This window comes from Protobothrops mucrosquamatus, unplaced genomic scaffold (genome assembly GCF_001527695.2).
Source record: "Protobothrops mucrosquamatus isolate PMUCROS unplaced genomic scaffold, P.Mucros_1.0 scaffold65, whole genome shotgun sequence".
Classification (NCBI taxonomy): domain Eukaryota; kingdom Metazoa; phylum Chordata; class Lepidosauria; order Squamata; family Viperidae; genus Protobothrops; species Protobothrops mucrosquamatus.
Window position 1 is genome coordinate 311,958 of NW_015386443.1, and position 21,170 is coordinate 333,127.

The 21,170-nt window shown below is 36.5% G+C and overlaps 2 protein-coding genes across 8 annotated transcripts in view; both read right to left on the bottom strand.

Annotated features, from left to right (window-relative positions):
• CSDE1 (cold shock domain containing E1) overlaps positions 1-2,806 on the bottom strand; it is a 37,488-nt gene extending 34,682 nt beyond the window's left edge. For all 5 annotated transcript variants that reach the window (XM_015812056.1, XM_015812057.1, XM_015812055.1 and 2 more), the window contains exon 1: positions 2,739-2,806. The gene's annotated coding sequence lies outside the window, so the exon portion shown is untranslated. The remainder of the gene's footprint in view (positions 1-2,738) is intronic.
• Positions 2,807-8,979: 6,173 nt separating this feature from the next.
• Positions 8,980-17,813, bottom strand: SIKE1 (suppressor of IKBKE 1). Of its 3 annotated transcripts, none has more exons than XM_015812061.1 (6): positions 17,684-17,813; positions 17,055-17,216; positions 16,842-16,947; positions 14,649-14,791; positions 13,102-13,215; positions 8,980-11,196 (listed from the first exon to the last, which is right to left on the bottom strand). In XM_015812061.1, exons 2-6 carry the CDS (start codon positions 17,211-17,213, stop codon positions 11,080-11,082), a joined length of 639 nt encoding a protein of 212 aa, XP_015667547.1. In that variant the 5' UTR covers positions 17,214-17,216; positions 17,684-17,813; the 3' UTR covers positions 8,980-11,079. The 3 variants fall into 3 exon arrangements, with proteins under 3 accessions (XP_015667547.1, XP_015667546.1, XP_015667545.1); XM_015812060.1 differs by lacking the exon at positions 17,684-17,813 and having other exon boundaries at positions 8,980-10,318; positions 11,049-11,196; positions 17,055-17,424; XM_015812059.1 differs by lacking the exon at positions 17,684-17,813 and having other exon boundaries at positions 17,055-17,424.
• Between the last annotated feature and the right edge of the window lie 3,357 nt (positions 17,814-21,170).

The following is a 21,170-nucleotide window of genomic DNA, read 5'->3' on the forward strand; positions in this document are numbered from 1 at the left end:
GCCCAAAGACACAGAGCAGGCTTTCATGCCTAAAATGGGACTAGAACTCAGTTTCCTGGTTTCTAAGCCAGTACCTTAACAACTATATCAAGATTGCTTAAACATTGTATAGGGATAGGAACTTAGGCTAGACAGATCTTTTTAATGAAACTTCTAGAAGAAGGCGAAATCTCAAAGATGCTTTTTTCAGGAAAAAAAAAGCTTATTTGGGGGAAAATTAAAGTAAGTGGTTCTTACTTCATAGAAGTAGTCTTAGAATCAGAAAATCCTTTCTACTGAATACAGAAAACAGAAGCCTAATCCCCTATATATTTACTAAGAGATAAATGTTTATGCCTAAATTCACCAGGGTTTGCCTCTAAGAAATATGATAATATAAATTTATTTCCAAATACTTCCTACATGCGATGAACAAATCCAGTTTCCTCAAAGCTGCAAAACCTTAGAAGACCTTTCTCAACTTATTAGCTTGTGCCTCTATTTTAAATTCTTTACTTTTCAACTCAGCAGCTATAAATATTCCTCCTGATGGTAAACACCCAGTGCAGTTGCCAAGCTTTCATTCAATTCAGTAGTCTCTAATACAACATGTGATCTTGAAGGATTAGCCCAAGTCAGTCAGAGAAAAGAGAAAGTTCAGACTTTTTCCCTTCAGAATATTATTTGATTCTGACACATGTATATTGTTTTTATACCTATCTGCATAGGTAAATTAAATAATAGTATTGCTGATATGAAAAAGTTTTTCTGGGCATAGTATTTTTAAAGACAAATATATTTAGCTTAAATTACTTTAAAATATTTTTCAAAATATCCTTTCATTTGTAGTCAAAGTATGCTATTTGATATTCCTTTATATAAATGAATAAATATAAAAAGTCTGTTTCACTTAGAATAATTAGGAATAATTAAATATATCTTTATTAATGCAAGATAGCAAAAGCAAAAGGCTTTAACTATTATCCTATACTTATCTGGGAATTAACTCCTATAGAATTCAGTAAGGTTTACATTGGAATAATCAGGCATGGCATTGTGCAATAAGGGTGTAACCATGGCCCACTGAATTCAGCCGAGATTCGCTTTTAAATATAGCTGCATAGGAATCAGCTGTAATTAGATTACATGACTTTGAAAACAGGGCATTAGACTTTTCCCACTGGAAAAACCAGCAGAATTGGAACCTCTGGCTTGGAAACAAAGTTAAACAAACTTAACTCATCAACAAGAATGGAGAAAAATCTATTCTTTAAAATGGCAGCAAATTTCAATTTGCACTTATCATTTTCTGTCTACAAAAAATGTCCTTACCAATATATTTGGCATTTTTAAAAAAAGTATACTGCAATAAAGTCTCAATAATTTGCTGTAAAATTAAAATCTTCTGGGAATTAGATTCCCAGCCCCCCAAATCTAGTGGCTTCCACCCAGCTGGTGTTCTGGAAGGCCATAAAGCCTTGGTTGTTCTCACAGGCCTTGGCTAAGAGGGTTGAAGCCTCTGAATGTTAAAATGCTGGATGTTAAATGGTAAGTTTGGGCGTCTGCTGGGTTTGTCATCTTATTTTTTTTTTCCTTTTTATAGTTCGGTTTTTTTATGTTTCTTATTATATTGCTTTTATCTTGCTTGTTATATTGTGAGCACTCAGACACAAATTGAATAAACCAAATGATTACAAATTTTAGTAAGTGACCGGTGTCCAATTGTATTTGGAGCATTCAGGTGGGAATCTTAAGATTTTGAAAAAAATATTATTTCAGCATTTCCATTAAAGAAAATAAGGGAAACGTGAGTTACCACCCCGTCTCCCCCTGTAGATTTACAAAGACGTGCAGCCACAGAATGTAGTCCTTAGGCAGCAAGATGGTGGCTCTTGCTACTAAGGGGCGATAAGATTATATCCCTATAGTGCAAAAGCCTTGCTCCCAGCAATTATGCTACTGCTGAGAAACATAAGAGTGGAATCTAGAAATGAACATTCCGTTGCTGGCTACATAGTAGCTACTATCCCAACCGGAGATAATTTCCCCAAGTATCTGAGGCGTGTCCACTATTTGCTCCCCTCCCCGAACAAGATATGGGGGGGGGAGAGACAGGGAGAGAGAGAGAGAGAGAAGGAAAATGGCGGCCGCTCCCCCTCACACAAAGGAAGATTGACCGCCCCTTCCCCTCCCCACGTCCGCACGCTGCATGCTGGGAGAGGTAGTCTGCACGGCTAACTTCGCTCCGTAGACTGTAAAATACCAAGAACTCCATCCCCCAGCAAGCCTAGTAGCCTAATTTTTCAGAGGCATCACGATGGGAATTGGAGTGTTTTTCATCGCCGCCGCCGCCGCCAACACCGCACCCTTAAACTCAATCCCCCATCGGCCCCTGCGGGGGAGAAAAAAAAGGCAAAACGCGTCGCGCACACTGGGAAGCGTAGTAATGTCGAGCCTTGGGCCCACTAGTTTCCCGTCCCTCTCTCTCTCTCGGCCCTGCCTAAGGGCAAACCGAGGGGTTGCTGAAGAGAGCGAGCTTGTCTCGGCAACGTTCCTTTTTTTTCTCTCGCTCCCTTTTGCTGTCAAATCAGCAGGCACTCCGTGGGTGGGGGAGGGGTCCCACCCGCACTAGACCGTTGGTCCCAGGGACTGTGACAGGAGACGTTCCAAGTCACTCCAAGATCCCCGTCTGTCCTCCACGAAGCCACGATGCAGGACAAGAAAGGCCATTAGTCTTCCTCTCAAAGAACCTCACTTACCCCAACAGCTCAGCGCCCCCGCTCCAGCGCCGCCATGAGCAGCACGGCACAGCACGTAGGAATAAATCCCGGCTTCTCGCGAGACTCGCAGGGGGAAAGCAGGGTCGATTCACGCATGCGCAGGAATCCAGGCCAGGAAAAGAGGCAGGGGGAGCGAAGCGCAGAGGGTTCGAGTAAGGAGGAACATAGGGCGCATGCGTACAGTGCCGTTTGCAGAAGTAGCGCTGTTCTCGGGGAAGTTTTAACGCCCGGTGGTTCACTGAGCATCTATTGATTGCTAAGCCGAAAATGGCAAGTCACAATATACTGAGCCACAAAGCAAGGCTATATTTTGAACTAGTTTGTATTTTTACAAACTACTATCGTTTGTAAACATGGTTTCACTAAATCATTTGGGGATGACCAGTGAACACCTTGAAAACGTTGACAGGTCATTAAAAGAAGCATCACCTCAAAGAGCAATTTCTCGGTCTTTGGGGAAGCTGTAAATTGTTAGGAAATTGCTATTTTTTGTGGGGGTTTGAAAAGACTGAAGAAATGTTGAGCTTCCATCTGCCCATTTTAGGATCTATAGGTTTTGAAAATGCCTGTGTTTACATGTGAGAAATGCCCTTTGCTTTTCTACCTTGCCTTAGTTGGCAAAATGTATTAGATTGACCTTGCAACACAGCTGTAATTAATAATTATATTAGGCAGATTATCCTAGGATCAGTTGGTAGTTATTTCATTCTTTGGAAATCTCTAGACATAGAGGCAACAGCTTTAGAACATGTTGGCTAAATTCATACAATATGCTAAGGCAAAATGCGGTTTGTTTTTGGCTTAGTGTACCTATAGTGAACCTATATAGTGGTTAAGACATTGGACTTGTGCTGCGGAGACTTGATTAAGCCAGTAACACTGTTATTTTAGGGATAAAGTTAGAGACCCCCATATGCTGAGACTGAAGAGGAAAAGCAACTAGTCAATGAAAAAAGAGTTGTTGTGAAGTGTCAGCTATAAATTGTGACAAAGGAAACTCGGTGCCAATGGCTTCATCACAAAAGCAAATTTGGCAGTGAAGCTACTTTGAAAGCATGGATTTTTGGTGGTACTATAGCCCCTTTTTTCCCTTCTCAAGTTTTTTTTTTATGAACTAAGCATCTAGGACAGTGATGGCGAACCTTTTAGAGACCGAGTGCCCATAAACTGCCCCCCCACCCATCCCCGCTCCGTGCCCATTGGGCCACCCACCACCTCCACGGCCCACCACAGATCACCCAGGTAGCCCAGCAGCGTCATGGCAGCCACGCCCTCTACCTGTGCCCCGCAGCATCATCTGCACGCGACGGGGCTCAAGGGCAGAGTCTTGTCCCTGCTGCCCGGCTACCATGTCCTTGGCTGCGCTGCTTCATGTGGGCCATGCCAGGGGGCAACTCTCCTCTGGGGGGCTGCTGGTGAGGAGGGGGCCGTGGGAGGAGGCAGGGCTGGGGTGACGGTGCGTGTGCCCACAGAGAGGGCTCCAAGTGCCGCCTCTGGCATGCGTGCCATAGGTTCGCCATCACTGATCTAGGAGGCATAATGCAAGTATTTAGCATCCTAAGATTCTCACCATCCCCAAATGAATTTTGTAATCTAGATGAAAGTTTTGATCTGGTGTTAGATATCCCATAGTGGTAATTGCTTAAACTCTATTCAGATGATATTCATGATTTCAATTCTGCATGCAAATATAAGAGCAAGGAGTCCTTTCCCTTTCCTCAGTTTCTCTGACAGTGTCTGCAACTATCGTGAGTGTAGCACAATTGTCGCAGCAGGAATTCCAGCTCAAAAGAAAGCCTTCATGTCCATACAAAGATTTCGTGTTGCAAACAGTTGTTTTATATTTGCATTCAATTGTTCATACAGATGTTATCACTTGAAAAGAGTTTCTGTTAAAATATCTGTAAACAGTTCTTAAAATATGGCTAAACTATTTCAGTTCTTAAAATTTATGTACAGTTATTTGGATAAATGTGGAAAAACAGTCTGCTTAGGAAAAAAATGCAAGCCCCTGTGTTACCTTCCCCTACTATTTGAGCTTTCTCCCCAGCTTAGAAGAGCAGAGTTGTCAATAAACATAAAACCTTGAAAGGGGTATGTGAGAATGGAGTAGATGTCTGTTTTGGAAGCTCCTCAGCCATCGGCAGACAGAAAAAATAGCCAAATAAAAGAAGGGGTTTTCTTTTTCCTTCAAAGGGAGTGGATGGTCCAGAAGAAAAAGAAATGTAGAAGCACAGCAAAGCATAACTATGTTGATGTGAACATATGAGCCAAAGGAGCAAAATAAAATAAAATAAAAATGAAAGAGAGTCAAGCACAAAGAGCTGATTTGTGTGATCAAGAACAAAGTAATATGTGATAGCAACTGGTAAGTTTCACAAGAGAAAGATTTATGAACTGAGAAAGGGAAATTGCTATCAGGCTTCTTCTGATAACAGCAGAATTAAAAGCTTCAAGAATTAACATTTGCCAGCAATTCTTATTTAAGCTAAGAAAGTGAGGAGTTTCTTCACAGCACTGTGATAGCAAAAAAAAAACACCTCATCGTGATCCAGAAATGAATTGCTAGTATATTAAATGTTAGCAAAAAGCTTCACCTGTGGGGGAAAAAAACCCAGGCTCCAGCAGGAAAACTAGTGGTTACAGCTTGTGGGATGCAGATGGATTCTCTGGATTTCCTTGAACCTGGTGTGGACTAGGTTCACTACAATATTCAAAATTTTGAAACAAGGATTAAGCAGAGCTTGGAAGCATAGAAGGAAATTTTGCTGCACTATGAAAACTTTAGGGCTCACACCTCACAAGTAACCCAAGAGGCAGCTGTGAAATTTGATTTTGGTGTCTTATCTGCCATTTAGCCCCATATACATTCCACCTTTCCCCAAAATGAAGCAATACCCTCACAGGCATATATTTGACTCAGATGAAGAAGTGGAAAGGACTGTTAAGATTTGATTAAAGAAAAAAAGTAGAGTTAATTTGTGATGGCTTTAAAAATATTGTTCTGTGTTGGCAGAAGTGTGATTATGTGGAGAAATAGATACAGGTAACAAAATAGTTAATACAAAGGATTGTTTTTCTGTCTATGGAGATTCTCAGTCATCCAGTTCATCTTCTTCTTCTTCTTGTGCCATATCTGTTATCGGACGTTGGCAATCATGTTGGCGATCCTGTTTTTATCAGCAGCCACACGAAAAAGTGCTTCTGAGTTTTGTCCAAACCAGTCCCTTAGATTTTGAAGCCACTATGTTCTTCTTCTGCCTGGACCTCGTTTGCCTTCAATCTTTCCCTGGAGGATTAAATGGAGTATGCCGTATTTTTCTGGGTGTCGCATCACATGTCCGAAATATTCTAATTTTTGTTTTTTAATTGTTTTGATGATTTCCCTTGGCTTTCCCAGGCGGCTTATCACCTCCTAATTTTTGATCTTGTCAACCCAGCTTATACGTAACAGCCGCCTGTAAATCCACATTTCAAATGCTTCTAGTCTCTTCCGTTGGCCTTCTGTCAGAGACCAACTCTCTACTCCATAGAGCAGGATAGAAAAAATATAGCATCTGACAAGCCTGATTTTCAGTCTTAGGCTTATGTCGTGACTGCAGAAGACCTTTTTCATTTTGAAGAATGCTGTTCAAGCTTTTTCTATCCTTGTCTTTACTTCAACAGTCATATCCCAGGTTTCATGTAAATTGGAACCGAGGTGTGTGATCCTTTCAACTTTTTCTAGTGGTATTCCTTCTGAATTTATTGGTGGTAAATTAATGGGTTTGCTGACGACCATGATCTTGGTTTTTGAGGTGTTAAGCTTCAAGCCGTATTTTTCAGATATTTCTGTGACTCTGTTGATGAGGAGCTGAAGGTCTTCATGCTTACTGGCAAGCAGAACTGTATCGTCAGCATATCTTACGTTGTTGATCCAAACACTTTTTACTTTGATGCCAGCATCGATGTTCTCCAGTGCCTCGTTGAAGATTGACTCAGAGTAGATATTGAACAACAGTGGAAACAATACATCCCTGTCTGACCCCTCTTCTTATTTCTGCATCAGCTGAGTATTTTTGGCCTAGTCTCACATTTGCTACCTGATGCCAATACAGATTCTTTATTATTTGGATGTCTTTCTCATCTAGTCCCCCTTGTTTCAGGATTTCTAATAGTTTGCTGTGTCTTCTTTTATCAAAAGCTTTTTTGAAATCAATGAAGCGCATGAAAACATTGTGATTGACATCTCTACAACGCTGTACAAGAACCTGAATGCTGAACAGCGCATCTCGTGTACCAAAATTGTTTCTGAAACCAAATTGTGTGTTACCTAGACACTCTTCAATTTTGTTGTATATTCTTGTGTGAATTATTCTCAGGAATATTTTCAGGGCATGACTCATTAAGCTTATTGTTCTGTATTCGGTACACTTCTTTGCATTTATTTTTTGGGGGATTGTCACAAAGGTTGATTTTAGCCAATCATTTGGTATCTGCTGCTTCTTTCACTTTTTTGTGTAAATTGAAATTATGTATACATTCTGTCTCTTCTGTTTCCTTGCATCTCTTTGCAAACCACTTTTCTTTTGCCAGTCGAATTTTTCTTCTAATTGTTTTCTGCAATTCATTGTATTTTTCTTTGTTTTTATTTTTATAAAATCTTCTTTCATCCATGAGATGAAGAATTTCCTCCGTCATCCACTGTTGTTTCTTGTGGTACCCCTCTCTCTGTTTTGAATTTGTTACCTTTACTATTGCATTTTTAACTCATAGTTCATAGTTATCCCAAAAATGCTTTCTCACAAGGCAACTGGACTTTCTTATTTTTCTGTTTTCTTTTTAAAATATTTAAACTATAGTTACAGTGCAGGTATAATTTTTCATTCCTACCTTGTATCTGATAAAGTTCTTCCTGAGCTGTTAAAATGTACAGGCTACTTTTATAAAGTGCTATTTTTGAGCTCCTGTCTACTTTAAAGTAGTGGCATTTGATGGGATAACAAACTCAGTTCATGGAACACCTTCTGGGTGTTATTCTGGGAGCCCTGATATTCTATGGATCATATTTTAAGAAACATTTTATCTTAGTGTGCTATGTAAATCCAGCTCCAGTGGTTAATTTGTTGTTCAGCACATCATAAAAATGAGAGAAAATTTGGCTAATCAAGTAAACTGTGATGCAGTTACCACCATTATGTACACCGTGAGCTATAGTCAATAGCATGTGGGAGATAACTTCTAGATTGACACTAGGGAATAAAAATCCTGAAGTAAATAAAATTAATCAAATCAGAATATTGCATCATATTTTACTTACAACTCTAATAATTAACAAAGAGCAACCAAGCATGTATATGGCAAACTTAAACTTGATTGAAGAAAGCATCATGATAGTTTTACCAAATACTATATCCAATAATGACTGCTGATATAGCGTAGAGTACTAATGCTCTTGGGCACCATTTTGACCCAAGATACTTCCATTAATACCCAGTGGCTCTCTGTTCCATTTCTGTTTGAAAAAAATCTGGCATATGAGCCGACATAATTCTAGCACTATATTTATTTATAGAAATGACAGTGGAAAACTGGGATGGCAGATAATATAGTGGGGAGCTACCTAACATCCATGATTTTTTTGATTGGCCATCTCTCCATTTTTATATGTAGGCAATCACCCATTAGAGCCATTTGTTTTCAAAATCCATTCAGAAGTGGTTGTCCTCTTCTTTATCATCAGGCTTCTCTATCCCTATTGCCTCCATCTTATCTAGATTCATTATAATTTTATTTCTTTAGATCAGTCCTAAAAATCAATCCTGTCACTCTGTCCAGAAACTTAACATGCAATGAGTAGCCACCCTTTCTACAAGCTTAATAAGATTATCTCCCCAAATTCAGAAGTCACTGCTTCTGCTTAATCTTTAGCATCGGCTTTCTATAAATATGGTCTGTTATTGTAGGAAAAGCAGAAAATAAACATGAGTGCATAACTAAACATGCTATATGTTGGGTCTGAGCCATTATGACAATTATAAAATAGGCAATTGCAATGTGAGCCATTAACTGAATTTTCTACTTTCTGAGATACAGCTTTATTCTAGGAGTAGCCTAGTTACTGCAAAGTAATGCTTAGGTGCATGCTTATTAAAATGTAGGCAAACCTGCTTCTTGGGTGGCAGGAAGGATGTAACTGGTTGCTTACAGGATGTGAAGAAAATAATTTGATACATAATATAAGGCAACAATAAATTTATTAGTGGCCATATGAAAGAATAATCTTTCTGCTCTAATACGGCTTGTTTGTTTTTGGCTTGGTAAATAAAGCAGGGTTAAAACACTACATGAATCTAGCAGACTTTTATACTTGCAAACTAGAATTTACAAGCTGATCACATTATTTGAGGAGTGTTCTATTGGTCCTCAATTCACAGTCAACATATCATTTTCAGAAATATGAAGCTACAGCATTTCTTTAATAAATTTAATTTATAAATTGAATATAACTCTTAATCTCCAAGGATTTGACAAAAACATTGATATCAGTCAAATTTAAAATATGTCCAAAAACATCAAAGAAGAGAGAACCTATGGCCCTTTTCATTGAAAAACTAGTTTCAATATCCCAAATTATCAATCATAATGGCTGGGGCTGTACAACAACATCTAAATGGCCAATAGTTCCCAGTCCTCTGCCATACATAATTCTCTGTACAAAAGTGTCTTAGTGCACAATACTGCTTCAAGACATTTATTTCAAGAAAATAATGAGCCAATATACATATTTAATAAGATGAGAGGTAAAGAGATTATTTTTAATTTACTGAATAGAATAGGCTGATAATACAGCACCTCTGTAGGTAAATACATTTACATCCTACATGATATTTACAAAATAATCCAAAGCTTACAAAAAGACTGGGCAACTTGCAGTTCATTACAAGAGCTTATTGATTCTGAAGACGGCACTGAAGGCATATATTTAAGGCATAACGCTGCAAAGATACTAAGTTTGTTCAGCTGATTGCATTATGCAAATAGGGCCCACATTTTCAGATTTTTTTATCTGCTCAGTCTTTAAAGTAAAATTTTCAAAGTGAGAACCTGAAAATACCCCAAATGAATTTGATCAATTAGCCTATCACTCCTTTCCTCAAAACTTATGGGGCAAGAAGGAAACAGGCAAAATGACATAAATTGACTATTTAGTTATGTTCCTAAAACTTAGTTAAACCAGGACAAGAATAAATGTGCACAATACGTATAAATTCCATAGATTCTGTTTTACCATCAGAGAACAGATGCCCAAGAAATTTTAAGAGACATTTCTAATTTGTACACTTTAGAACAATATAAACAAATATTAGATATATTTATCTTCAATTATCAATCTTTCAAGAAAAATAATTTTTAAAATATTGGCAGGTGCTTGCAAAAAAGTAAATTCATCTTTTACAGGATTAATATGTATGACATTTGTGCAAATGCCTACACACAGAGTAATCTTTATAGGATATAACAGACTTGTTTCCACGCATCTCTCCCTCTTGACATCCATGTACAGGGGCTTAATGTGGCTATAAGAAATTAGAAACAGATTCCTTGAACAAGTAGATATTGGCAAAGACAGAAAAATAACTAATGTGGTTATGTCCGTAATGGATTATCATACCCATTGAACATTCTAGGTAGGCAGACTTTGTTATAACCCACAGAGACATCTCCTGTGTGAAATAGTCATAGGTATGAGGACTCAACACTTTAGCATTGTGTGTTACTTTCTGTATTTGTTTATTTATTTTATTTATTAAATTTCTATGCTGCCCATCTCCCCTGCAAGGTGATTCGGATGGCTTGGTTGATATTAAAAAATAGGTAATATGACAGTATATTTTTAAATGATACAATAAATGCAGCACCAAAAACAATGCTAGAAGCAGAAATTCTAGCATTAAGAGTAGGAGGGCCTAAGCTTTGTACAACAGTGTATCCTAAACATAGTTAAGAACTGAATTCCAATGCAATTTAAGTCATGCTAAAACACTTTATGTTATTTGCTCACACTAGAAAAGTTAAGATGATCCTTGCTCTATCCAACTGAGATTTCTAAAATCATGGGTAACCTTGATTAACCTTGATTAATCATGCACTCTTCTGCATGATTAAGTAAAACAAATCTTAATCAAAGAAGGGGCCATTACAACATCCCTAACCTAAGCACAGAACTTACAATATAGTAACAGGCTTGGAATGGTTTCCAAGAGAAGACTAAAGGGATTTAAAGGAAAGCTCAGAAAGGAAGCATACTCATTCTTGCAGTAGTTTCCAATTTCCAGGATCAACTGTTCCAGGACTGAGGTTTTGTAACTTGAGATGCAACATCAGGTAATTCTTGCCTCACTTCAACAGGCTCTATACTGATTGATAATAATTTTCGCAATTCTTTATTTTCAAGCTGAAAATTAAAAAATAATAATGTGTGATGTTAGTGACAAGAAATAATATATTCATTCAGTGCCATAAAAATGTAATTTTGGGGACATCCATAATTACTTCCCATATATCACTCCTATGATCTTTCCATGCTGCTTTTTAAAAGATTTATCATCAGATAAATGTCCAACACCACCTATAAGCACCGTGGCAAGCTGGCTTTTGTTAGCTAGCAAGACAACTTTGTGAGAGGAATTTTACTATTGGATGCTGGATCCAAGTCAATGTAATCTTTCTGGAACAAAGGATTGTTGAGCTCATCCTTGTGATTCCATAGCTGCTCTTCATGAGTAAAGCACCAAAACTGTCATTTTTTATGATTGGCTTCTGAGTGAAGTAGCTGAGAGTCAGGATTTACATCAAACTCAAACTCACAAAGCAATCATTATGGACATTAAGACGGAGAGAGCCTTATATCTTAATCACTTTTTTGGGTTTTAAAAAATTTATTGCATATTGTAGAGATTAAGATTCTTCAGACTGGCAAGTTTTTCATTAGGTGATAACTGTAAGTTTAATTTTAAAAGTTTTATATACGTGCTTGGTACATGGATTTTGGAAAATTAATAATGGATTAAGGGGCCAAGGAATTTGGAACAATAGCTTTGAATTATTTAGAAGATACATTCTCATAGGAAAATGAAGATTGTTTTCATATTTTTATGACAAGGAAATCTTGAAAGCTAGATCTCAGAGCCAGAGGAGAAAGAAAATGGAGCAGAAATCCTTATTGCAAAATTTTGAATACCTTTCAGTTAAACTTTTGGACAGAATGGATCAGATGCTTGATAAGATTGACAGAGCATGTCCTAATGAAGTTGTAAAACAAGAACAAGCTGATGTTTATGAAATTAATTTGGAGGGGGATTTGAATGTAATACAAATGAATCTGATGGAGACTTAGAGATGAACAAACATTAGGAAACTGATTTGGATCATTTTTTCTTCTGTATATACAAAAGAGCTCTGCTAAGATTCGAAAGCACTTTTAAGAAATGACAAATTAAAGAATACATTTTATTTATGGATGTAAGAAAAACCTATTAAAATTCTAAAGAAATTTTGCTTTGAAACACAGATGAGTAGCAAATTCTCTCTGGAATTCTTTTTGGAGGGGTCAAATAATATATTTTTTTTAAAAAAGGGAAGCTTTATAAGTTTGTCTTCTTTATTCAGGGTTAAAAGAAGAAAATGGTTATATCTGATTTCCCTTACTGGATTTTTGTTGACAAAGATTGACAGAGTATTTACAATTTGTTCTTATATAGGAGATGAACTATGAGAAGATGAGAGATTGTTTTATTTAAAGACAGTGATAAGCTATTAACATTGTTTTTACCTACTGGGATGAAGGGAAAAGTTATTTTTTTCTTTCTGGATTATTTAATTATTTAATACAACTTAAAAGTCATTATTTAAAATGTTGCATGATTCCAGCTTTGTGAATTATTACTTTGCTTTCAAAGCTATCCAAAGCACCTGAAAGTAGGACAAGAAGTAATGGATGGAATCTAATCCAGGAGAGAATCAGTCTAGAACTCAGGAGAAATTTCCTGACATTTAGAACAATTAATCAGTGGAATGACTTGCCTCCAGAAGTTGTGAAAGCTCCAAAACTCTTTAAGAAGAGAATGGACAATAATTTGTCTGAAATGTTATAGTTTCCTTCTTGAACAGGGGGTTGGACTAGAAGATCTCCAAGGTCCCTTCCAACTCTGTTATTCATTCTCTACAACTATGAAGCTACTTCAGTCTGGTGCATGTAATAACCCTTAATAGAGAACAATCAACGCTCCTTTGGATGCTGAAAAATCACAAATATATTCCTTTTCAACAATCCCACACTTCACAGTAGTTCAGCACTTACCTCTAACTGTGCTAGCTTTTCTTGTATTTTACAATACTGGTCACTGTCAACATTAACTGCTTTTCTCATAACCTCTCCCATTTCACAGATCATGTCAATCTGACTCTCAATCTCCTGCAGATAGATTTTAAAACAAAATTATTCTCAATTAAAACACACATAAAACAAATGTTCGTCATGAACACAAATTAAAAATACTATTGTGAAGAAAGAGAAAAATGCTAGGTTTTAGGAATCGTCTTAATTAAATTCATGTTTGTCAACAAGGGGAAACAGATGATATTGTAACTAGGCTTCAATAAACCTTTTCATTAGACTGAGTTGTTGAAATCTTTCAGTTTATAAAAATACCCTTAAATTTATTACAGAAAGCAAAATTAATGCTGCAGACAAGCAGTATACTCTAAACAATAATCAGTCCGATATAAGGTTGGAAAAAAGTATCTGTAATCAGAAATGTCCACCCAAGTCAAGAAAACTTTTAATGAATGACTCTGATGAACATTAAAGAGCTAATTTTAAGTGATGCATTTCTATTACATTTTATTTACAGTATACTTCACATTTTTAATATGCAGTACCATGACAGATTTGTGTCTTGGAACTACAGCAATTAAATAGAAACCAACTATTGCCATCATACTCTTTCTAAATAATCCCATCATTCTGCAATTCTGTTAAGATATATTTTAATTTTCTGGAAAACAGCTTTAAGACAGGCCCTATTATTATTTTGTAAGAAACATATAATTTTGCCCTGAAATATTTCTAATAGGTGCTTTGCTTATAGAATGTGGCTATGATCCAGTCTCACCATGCAGTACCAACATAGTCAATTTCCACTTAAGAGCTCAAAGAGACCTATTTCTTCTTCATTGCAGTATCCACACATATTGCACAACCCCCAATTTTTTTTTGCAATGCATGCATACATATTTGTATTCTCTTAGCAAGGATATTTGGTTCAGGATATAGTACTGCAACTAATATGGTGCTCCTATTATTAATACTGCACTGACTATGTAACCATACATAAAGAACATTCATATTCTACAAGCTAGTCTTGTTACCTCTCTTTAGCTCCATGACTATTATTGTATACACCAGTTTAGGAGCAAACTGGAAAACAGAAAGGCTCTGGATCCAGCAGACGGGCACCCTCTCTTGTACATCTATTTTGCTTTCATGTTTTCCATTGCAAGAAAATTCAAATATCCTGTGGTAAATGGAATGCCCTCTGAGGAGTCATAGCCACTTACTTTGAGGCAGGAATGTAATGAAATTTTGTAGTTTTTGTGGCATAAAAATAATTAACCATCCATGGTATTTACAGTTATTTGTTTTATAATAACTCTCAAGTTACTTCATGGCTCAGCTGCAATGCTTTCTCCTAGAAAGAAAAGCCACTTCTGAGATATTTCAGAGAACAGACTCTTGAGGAAAAAGTGAGAGTCAAAAGCAGATACCATAGGAACAGAGCACACATCCAAGCAACTCTTCTAAATCTATTTCTACTTTTTTTTAGAGAGAACATTGTAATTTCTTACCGCAGACTGAGTCTGATGTACTTGCAAAACTGATTGGGCATCCACATCTTTTCTTTTCATCATGAGCTGCAGCATATGTTTTCTGTATTTGCTCATAATAAGTTCCAGTGCATCTTGATGTTCTTCCAAAGAGATCCATAGCTCTGAAAAAAGAAGTGTAATTCCATTGTATAACTATATTGGTAGTATACACATTGGTTCCTACTATTTGTTTGGTTACACTTCCATTTCAAATTCTTTCCCTGATGGGAGAGCAGTGAAAGCAACTAGTCTTCTTTGATCAATGCACACTCTGGATTAGTATTTTATAATCAGTCTCTTGAAGGATGGGATTTGTTATTTGGTTGGCAGGCATATCTAATTTATGATAAAAAGGTAGATAAAAATTTTAAGGTTCATATTTTAAGAAGTGCTTTATTATGAGTTTGGAAGAAATATTATTATAAATTGAATTATAAAATTCCTATCTGGGCAATTCCAGGACAGGTAATAGAGGGGATATCTAGGGGAGTTAATTTGGATAAAGTTTCTTATAAGGAACTACTCAGTCCGGTAGGACGAGATTGGCAACTTAAATCTTTAGTAGATTTGAAACAAGAAAACACTGAATATTCTTGGTTTTATTATAACCAATTGTCAATGAGATGGCGTTTGGACCAAAAAGTTGGTATCACTTTACAGGATGTAAATTTGATGAAACAGATTAAAGATCAATCTCAAGCGCATATTAAAAGAATTTATAACGCATTGATTGAGTTGGATTCAGAAACAGAATTGGTTAAGGATTGTATGATAAAATGGGCTCAAAATATACAAGAACCGATCTTACTGGAAACATGGGAGACAATTTGGATTAGAAATGTAAAATTTACTCAAGCTCAAAATTTAAGGGAAAATTTTTATAAAATGTTTTATAGGTGGCATTTGGATCCTCAAAAATTGTCCTGCATGTATTCTAATTTACAACCTAAGTGTTGGAGATGTGGAAATTTAGATGCAACTTATTTTCATATGTGGTGGACATGCAGGGAAGTAAAGGTATTTTGGATTAAGATATGGTGGAATATTCAAAATATTTTTAAGAAAAAGATAATGTTTAAGCCGCAGATATTTTTGCTGGGTATTATGGAAGATTTGAATACAAAAGAAATGGATTTGATGTTGAATTTGATTACTGCTGCAAGACTACTAGTAGCTCAATGTTGGAAAACGGAACGTCTGCCCACTATAGAAGAATGGTCACTTAAAGTCTCAAATTTAGCAGAAATGGCCAAGATTTCCGCCTATGTGAAGGATTATTCACAAGAAAGATATATTTTGGTTTGGAGAAGATGGATAGATTATATTGAGAGTAAATATGGGACTAAAAAGTTTCATTTGGTTTTTGAGTAAATTTTAGAGCATTAATGTAGTTTATATGTTACAATAAGTTACTTATTTTATTTATAATTATTAATATGATGTTATAATTATTGTGTGTAATATTAGTATATTTGTTTAAAAGAGTTAAAGGATGTTATAGATTTGTTAATCTAATAGTTGATTAATGTTAGATAGAGTATGGTTATTGTATTGTTAACCCTGTGATTGGCTCTGGGAAGTGGGGAGGAGGGAGGGGGGAGGGGAAGGGTGGGTTCTGGGGAGGGGGGAATTACATTGTAAAACTTTTATAAAATTTTCAATAAAAATAAGTATTTTATAATCAGGCAAATTTAGTTTGTAGTCTAATCCTATGCATTTATTTGGGGACAAATTTCTGTTTTTCACTGAAACTTATTATGTAAACGTATGGCAGACTGTCATTTATATAACACAAGTTAATCAGTATGGTTACAATCTATTTTTCAAATGTTGCAGATTGAATATAACTTGAATAAAATTTGGGAGGTTTTTTGTTTTGGCATCCTTATACAACCAGCATATTATACCACGAAGAACACCAATAATAAAATGATTTTAAGCTGATATTTTTACATGGTTTGTTGTATGAATAAGAAATAACAAACTGAAACGTGGCTCAAATTATAACCATTTTATCAAAGTTATCTGTCCCAGATCTCTCACATAATACTTCCAGTCTCAGAACATTCCTAAGATATTCTAAATTAAGCTCTGAAGTAAAGCCCTTAATTAAATCATTACTTCTATAAAAATAATTCTAGCTCACAATTACTTAATTAGGACAATGCTCACCTCTATTTTCCTGTTGCAGATCTCTGATCTGAGTGTTTTCCTGAGATAAGAGAATGTGAGGTTTATATTTAGAGAGATCCTTTAGCTCAGCTGCATCTTCTTGATACTTGTAAAAGAAAAATGTTGTCTATGAGCCAGAGAACTTGTATACACAACAGCATCCATTAACCTGCATTGCCAATCAATTTGTGCCATTAACAAATCTGCACTCACCTTGTGCGAAAGAGTTGTGCCAGCTTCTTTCATGGCTACTACTTTCTTATGCAACATAGTGGACTGATCAATGAGAGACTCAGCAGCATTATCATGATCTTTCAGCCTGTCCAGCAATGTCTTTGCATCTGTCAAGATCTTTTCTATTGTGCAGGCCATTTTCTGAGAAGACAGGAGAGAGAGAGAGAGAGAGACCCCAGATTCCAAGCTGACAGGATGCGATTTGGTGAAGGGAGGATTAAGAAATGAAGAAAACCTTACAAGCATTTGCTAAGAGATCTAAGCTTACATCAGGTTGTAGAACAACCCTGAATAAGAAAGTGGGAAGATCGCGACACTGTTGCCCCAATTCAAGGCTTTAGGCTTAGGTCAGGGGTAGGCAACGTTGGCTCTTTTATGACTCGTGGACTTCAACTCCCAGAATTCCTGAGCCAGCTATGCTGGCTCAGGAATTCTGGGAGTTGAAGTCCACGAGTCATAAAAGAGCCAACGTTGCCTACCCCTGGCTTAGGTATTAGTAACAACTCAGGACAACAGCACTTTCTATCTTTGGCCTGTACGACTCTAAAAGAGCGGAGGGGGAGAGACGAAGGAAAGGGATAACGAGAAGGCTATTCCCGATCGCTCACCTGGAAATCCCGAGGCACCGCGTTACACCCCCTTCCCCGCGATGTCCCCTCTCTTCCGGGCACACACCTGTGTGGGCGGCCCAGAGCACCCGCTTGGCCACCCAATGCTGTATCTTAGCTGAAGGAACGAGGAATGAGTAAGAAAACCGCTAGAGGGCGCAGAGGTCACGGGCTAGTCTCTGAAGCGTCGTCGTTTCCGGTGTAACGTTCGGTTTCTGAAACGAAGGACGTCACGGTTCTCCCAAGGCACTTCCGCTCCCCAATGATCCGGGTGAAGGGAAGGCGAAAAGGAGATACGAGCGTGCAATTAATGTATACGCGCAGGCTGGGGATTCATCTGGCGTAGCCTGCGTTTATTACTAGCGATGGGGGAGGTTAGTGTCTGTACAGCAATACAATATCTCCAAAGTCATCGAAGGACCCCCAAAGTAGCAGCCCCGGACGGATGTCTAAAGCGGACGAGCAATTGAGCCCGAGTAGAAGCAGATATAATGGTTCTGATGTGCACTTGGCACATCAAGAGCAGAGTTGAAGTTAACTCTTTAACTTTGGTTAAAACTGCTGTCTTGTTCATTGACTAAACCGAAATGTTCTCGCAGTGAACTCTTTGGTACATATGAATACAGAGGAAGTGGATTTCAGTGAATTTTACTTCCAGGTAAATAGATATAACAGAACTATAGTTGTGCTTGAGAAGCTTTACATTTATATGACAAATTTGTCTGCAATGTTCTTTGGGATTTGAGCTGCTGTATTTTACTGTCTTTATCCCAAGTATGTAATAAGACAAAATATTAAACTGAATCTCATTTCAGATAACTTTTATTTATTCATCAAATCTATGAATCACCAGAATCCCAAAGGATTATCAGTCGTTTACAAGATAAAATACACAATAAACAAAATACAATAAAAGTGCATAAATAAAACCGAAAAACATTAAAAAGAATAACGTTAAATAAAACCAATGTATAATACAATCAAAATTGAATCGCAGCCCAAATGTTATTCAGAAGAGCTTGGTTCAAGTTGTTTTCAGAATGCAGTCAATTCCACCCAACTGATACGCTAGTCTAAAGTTTAATTCCATCACCCCAAAAGGAAGCCATATGAGCCTTAGCCTACTTCACTGCCCTTATGTGGGGGACAACTAGTAGCTTTTCCTAGGTAAGCTGAATTAGTTGGGCCATTCCAGTGGGAGAATCTGGTCCTACAGATATGGTGCCAAGCTATGTAGGGTTTTATAAATTAGCACTAGCACTTTAAATAGCATCCAGAAGCTAGTAGCAACCATTGTGGAGCTTACATATAAGCCCTAAGCAAATAAAGGTATTTGGCTGGCTGATACTATAAACCAATTGCAGCCTCCAAGTGATTGAAGGCAGCTTCAGGTAGAATGTGTTACAGTAATCTAAATGGATGGTAATGAAAGCATGTGTTAGTTGTAGTTTAAGGTACAATGACACTTTTGCTATAGAAATTAAGACACTCTCCAATTGTCTAAGGCAATATAGGAACCTCTAATTCTTTATTCCACTTCTTTTTTAATTTTTGCATATCAAGTTGATTTACTGATAAGAAATATCTACAGGTATTAAAACTAATAGGTTTTTTAGTTTTAAAAGATTTACCCAGTTATTCTCATATCACGGGTGTCCCAAAAGCTGAAAATGCTGCTGATAACATATAAAGTTAACCTATGTTGTAGCTATAAATATTGCCACTGAGTTATATCTGATAGATAGTTGTATCTCGGCATGGTGTATGTTAAAAATTCATCATCTTCAGTTGGTCCAAAGTCAATATTGCTGCTTTCATTCAATTTTTCCTTCACGTTATTTTTGCCCATTTTTGATCTTGGATTTCCCCATAAAGTCTATTTAGCATGGGAAGAAAAATCAAATGTTTTTATTAGACATTACACTCAATAGCTTTACAATTGATATATTGTTTGGAGAGATACTAGAGTTATATTTAGATCCTAATATCCATTAAATCAAAGGTGCTATATATATATATCCCAAAATTGCCCAAATCAGAAAATTAACACCAATTGTTGGCTTCCAGTATTTAATACTTGATAATATGTAAGATTTGTTTTCCTCCTGTAACATTAAAAGCTGTGAAGTGCATAAATTATGAAAACTTTGTATATTCATTTGTTGAGTAAAATCAACTAAAAGTTTCTGAATAAATGTATACAAGACTGCAAACATACTATAGAAGAACTCTAGTGTAATATCTTGGTGTCTTGCTTGAATTACATATGCTATAAATGCTAAGCATATATATTCCTGTTGGAAAATATCATCAAAGAGTAATTTCAAGGGGAAATGTCTGCCTTAAGGCTAGTCTCAATGTTTGTATAATAGCAATTGATTTAACAAGGTGCTAAACAATTTGCCTAGGTTAAAGTAAACCATTTTGCTTGCCTATTTTCCATCTTTTCTCTCTTAAAACAGGTGTGGCCTAAAGACTGGGAACATATATTAAATTATTACATGCTTAACCATGGTTTATAAAATAAGAACAATTAGTTTGTGCAGAATACTAAACCATAAACAACAGTTTTCAAACCACCAGAGTTTGATTCACCCAGTACAAATTAGGTCAAAAACTAAACAAGTCTTATTATGATACAGCATCATGTATGAACCTGACTAAAATCTACCCAGATATTAAATTATCCTAAAGTACAAGGGTTAGAGACCACAATTGTCCAGCTATTGCTATGCATATTTATTTGAGAATTTTATTAAGCACTGAGGCTTACACTTTAGTAAATTGATATATACTAAATCTATTAAGTCAGCCAGTAACCAGGTCAATCTCATTGCATTATGATATGGTTTGTTTCATCATGGTTTGTTGAATAAGGTAACAGTTTTTGACTTATACAATATACTAAGCCATACACCATGATTTATAATCTACAATAGCTGGGTTTCACATAATTCTAAGTTAAAACCAAGCAAACCACTGAGATTTTAGCAGCTGGAGTGTAAGCAATTAAATGAGTCTGCCCAATACACATTCGTAAGATTGTATTATATACCTCATTTCTAATAGGGTCTTCTTTCCCCACAATTTATATTAGAGTGGCCTGTTCATGGAAGGAATGAGTTTGATGATGTAAGGAATGCTGTTTTTAAACCATTATGATGCCAAGAAACAAAAATTTGGCAAATTAAACATTTCTGTAAACAAAGATTTATAAACAGATCCCACTGCACTATGTTCTCATTTGCTGTTGCATCTGAGGAGTTGATATGGCAAGTATTTTGCAAAAAAAGATGGCCTGAAATCTCTTCATTGCTTTGACGGTAAAAGATTGTGTACAATTGTTCAGATTTTTTGAATAACTTGTGGGGGACAAAAATTTTCTAAACAATCAAATATTTCTCGGACAACAATCTGAGGGAGCATTTCTTTTCTATTAAATATAAAAGCATTGCTTTGTTAGCTTGAAAATATGAATAAAAATATT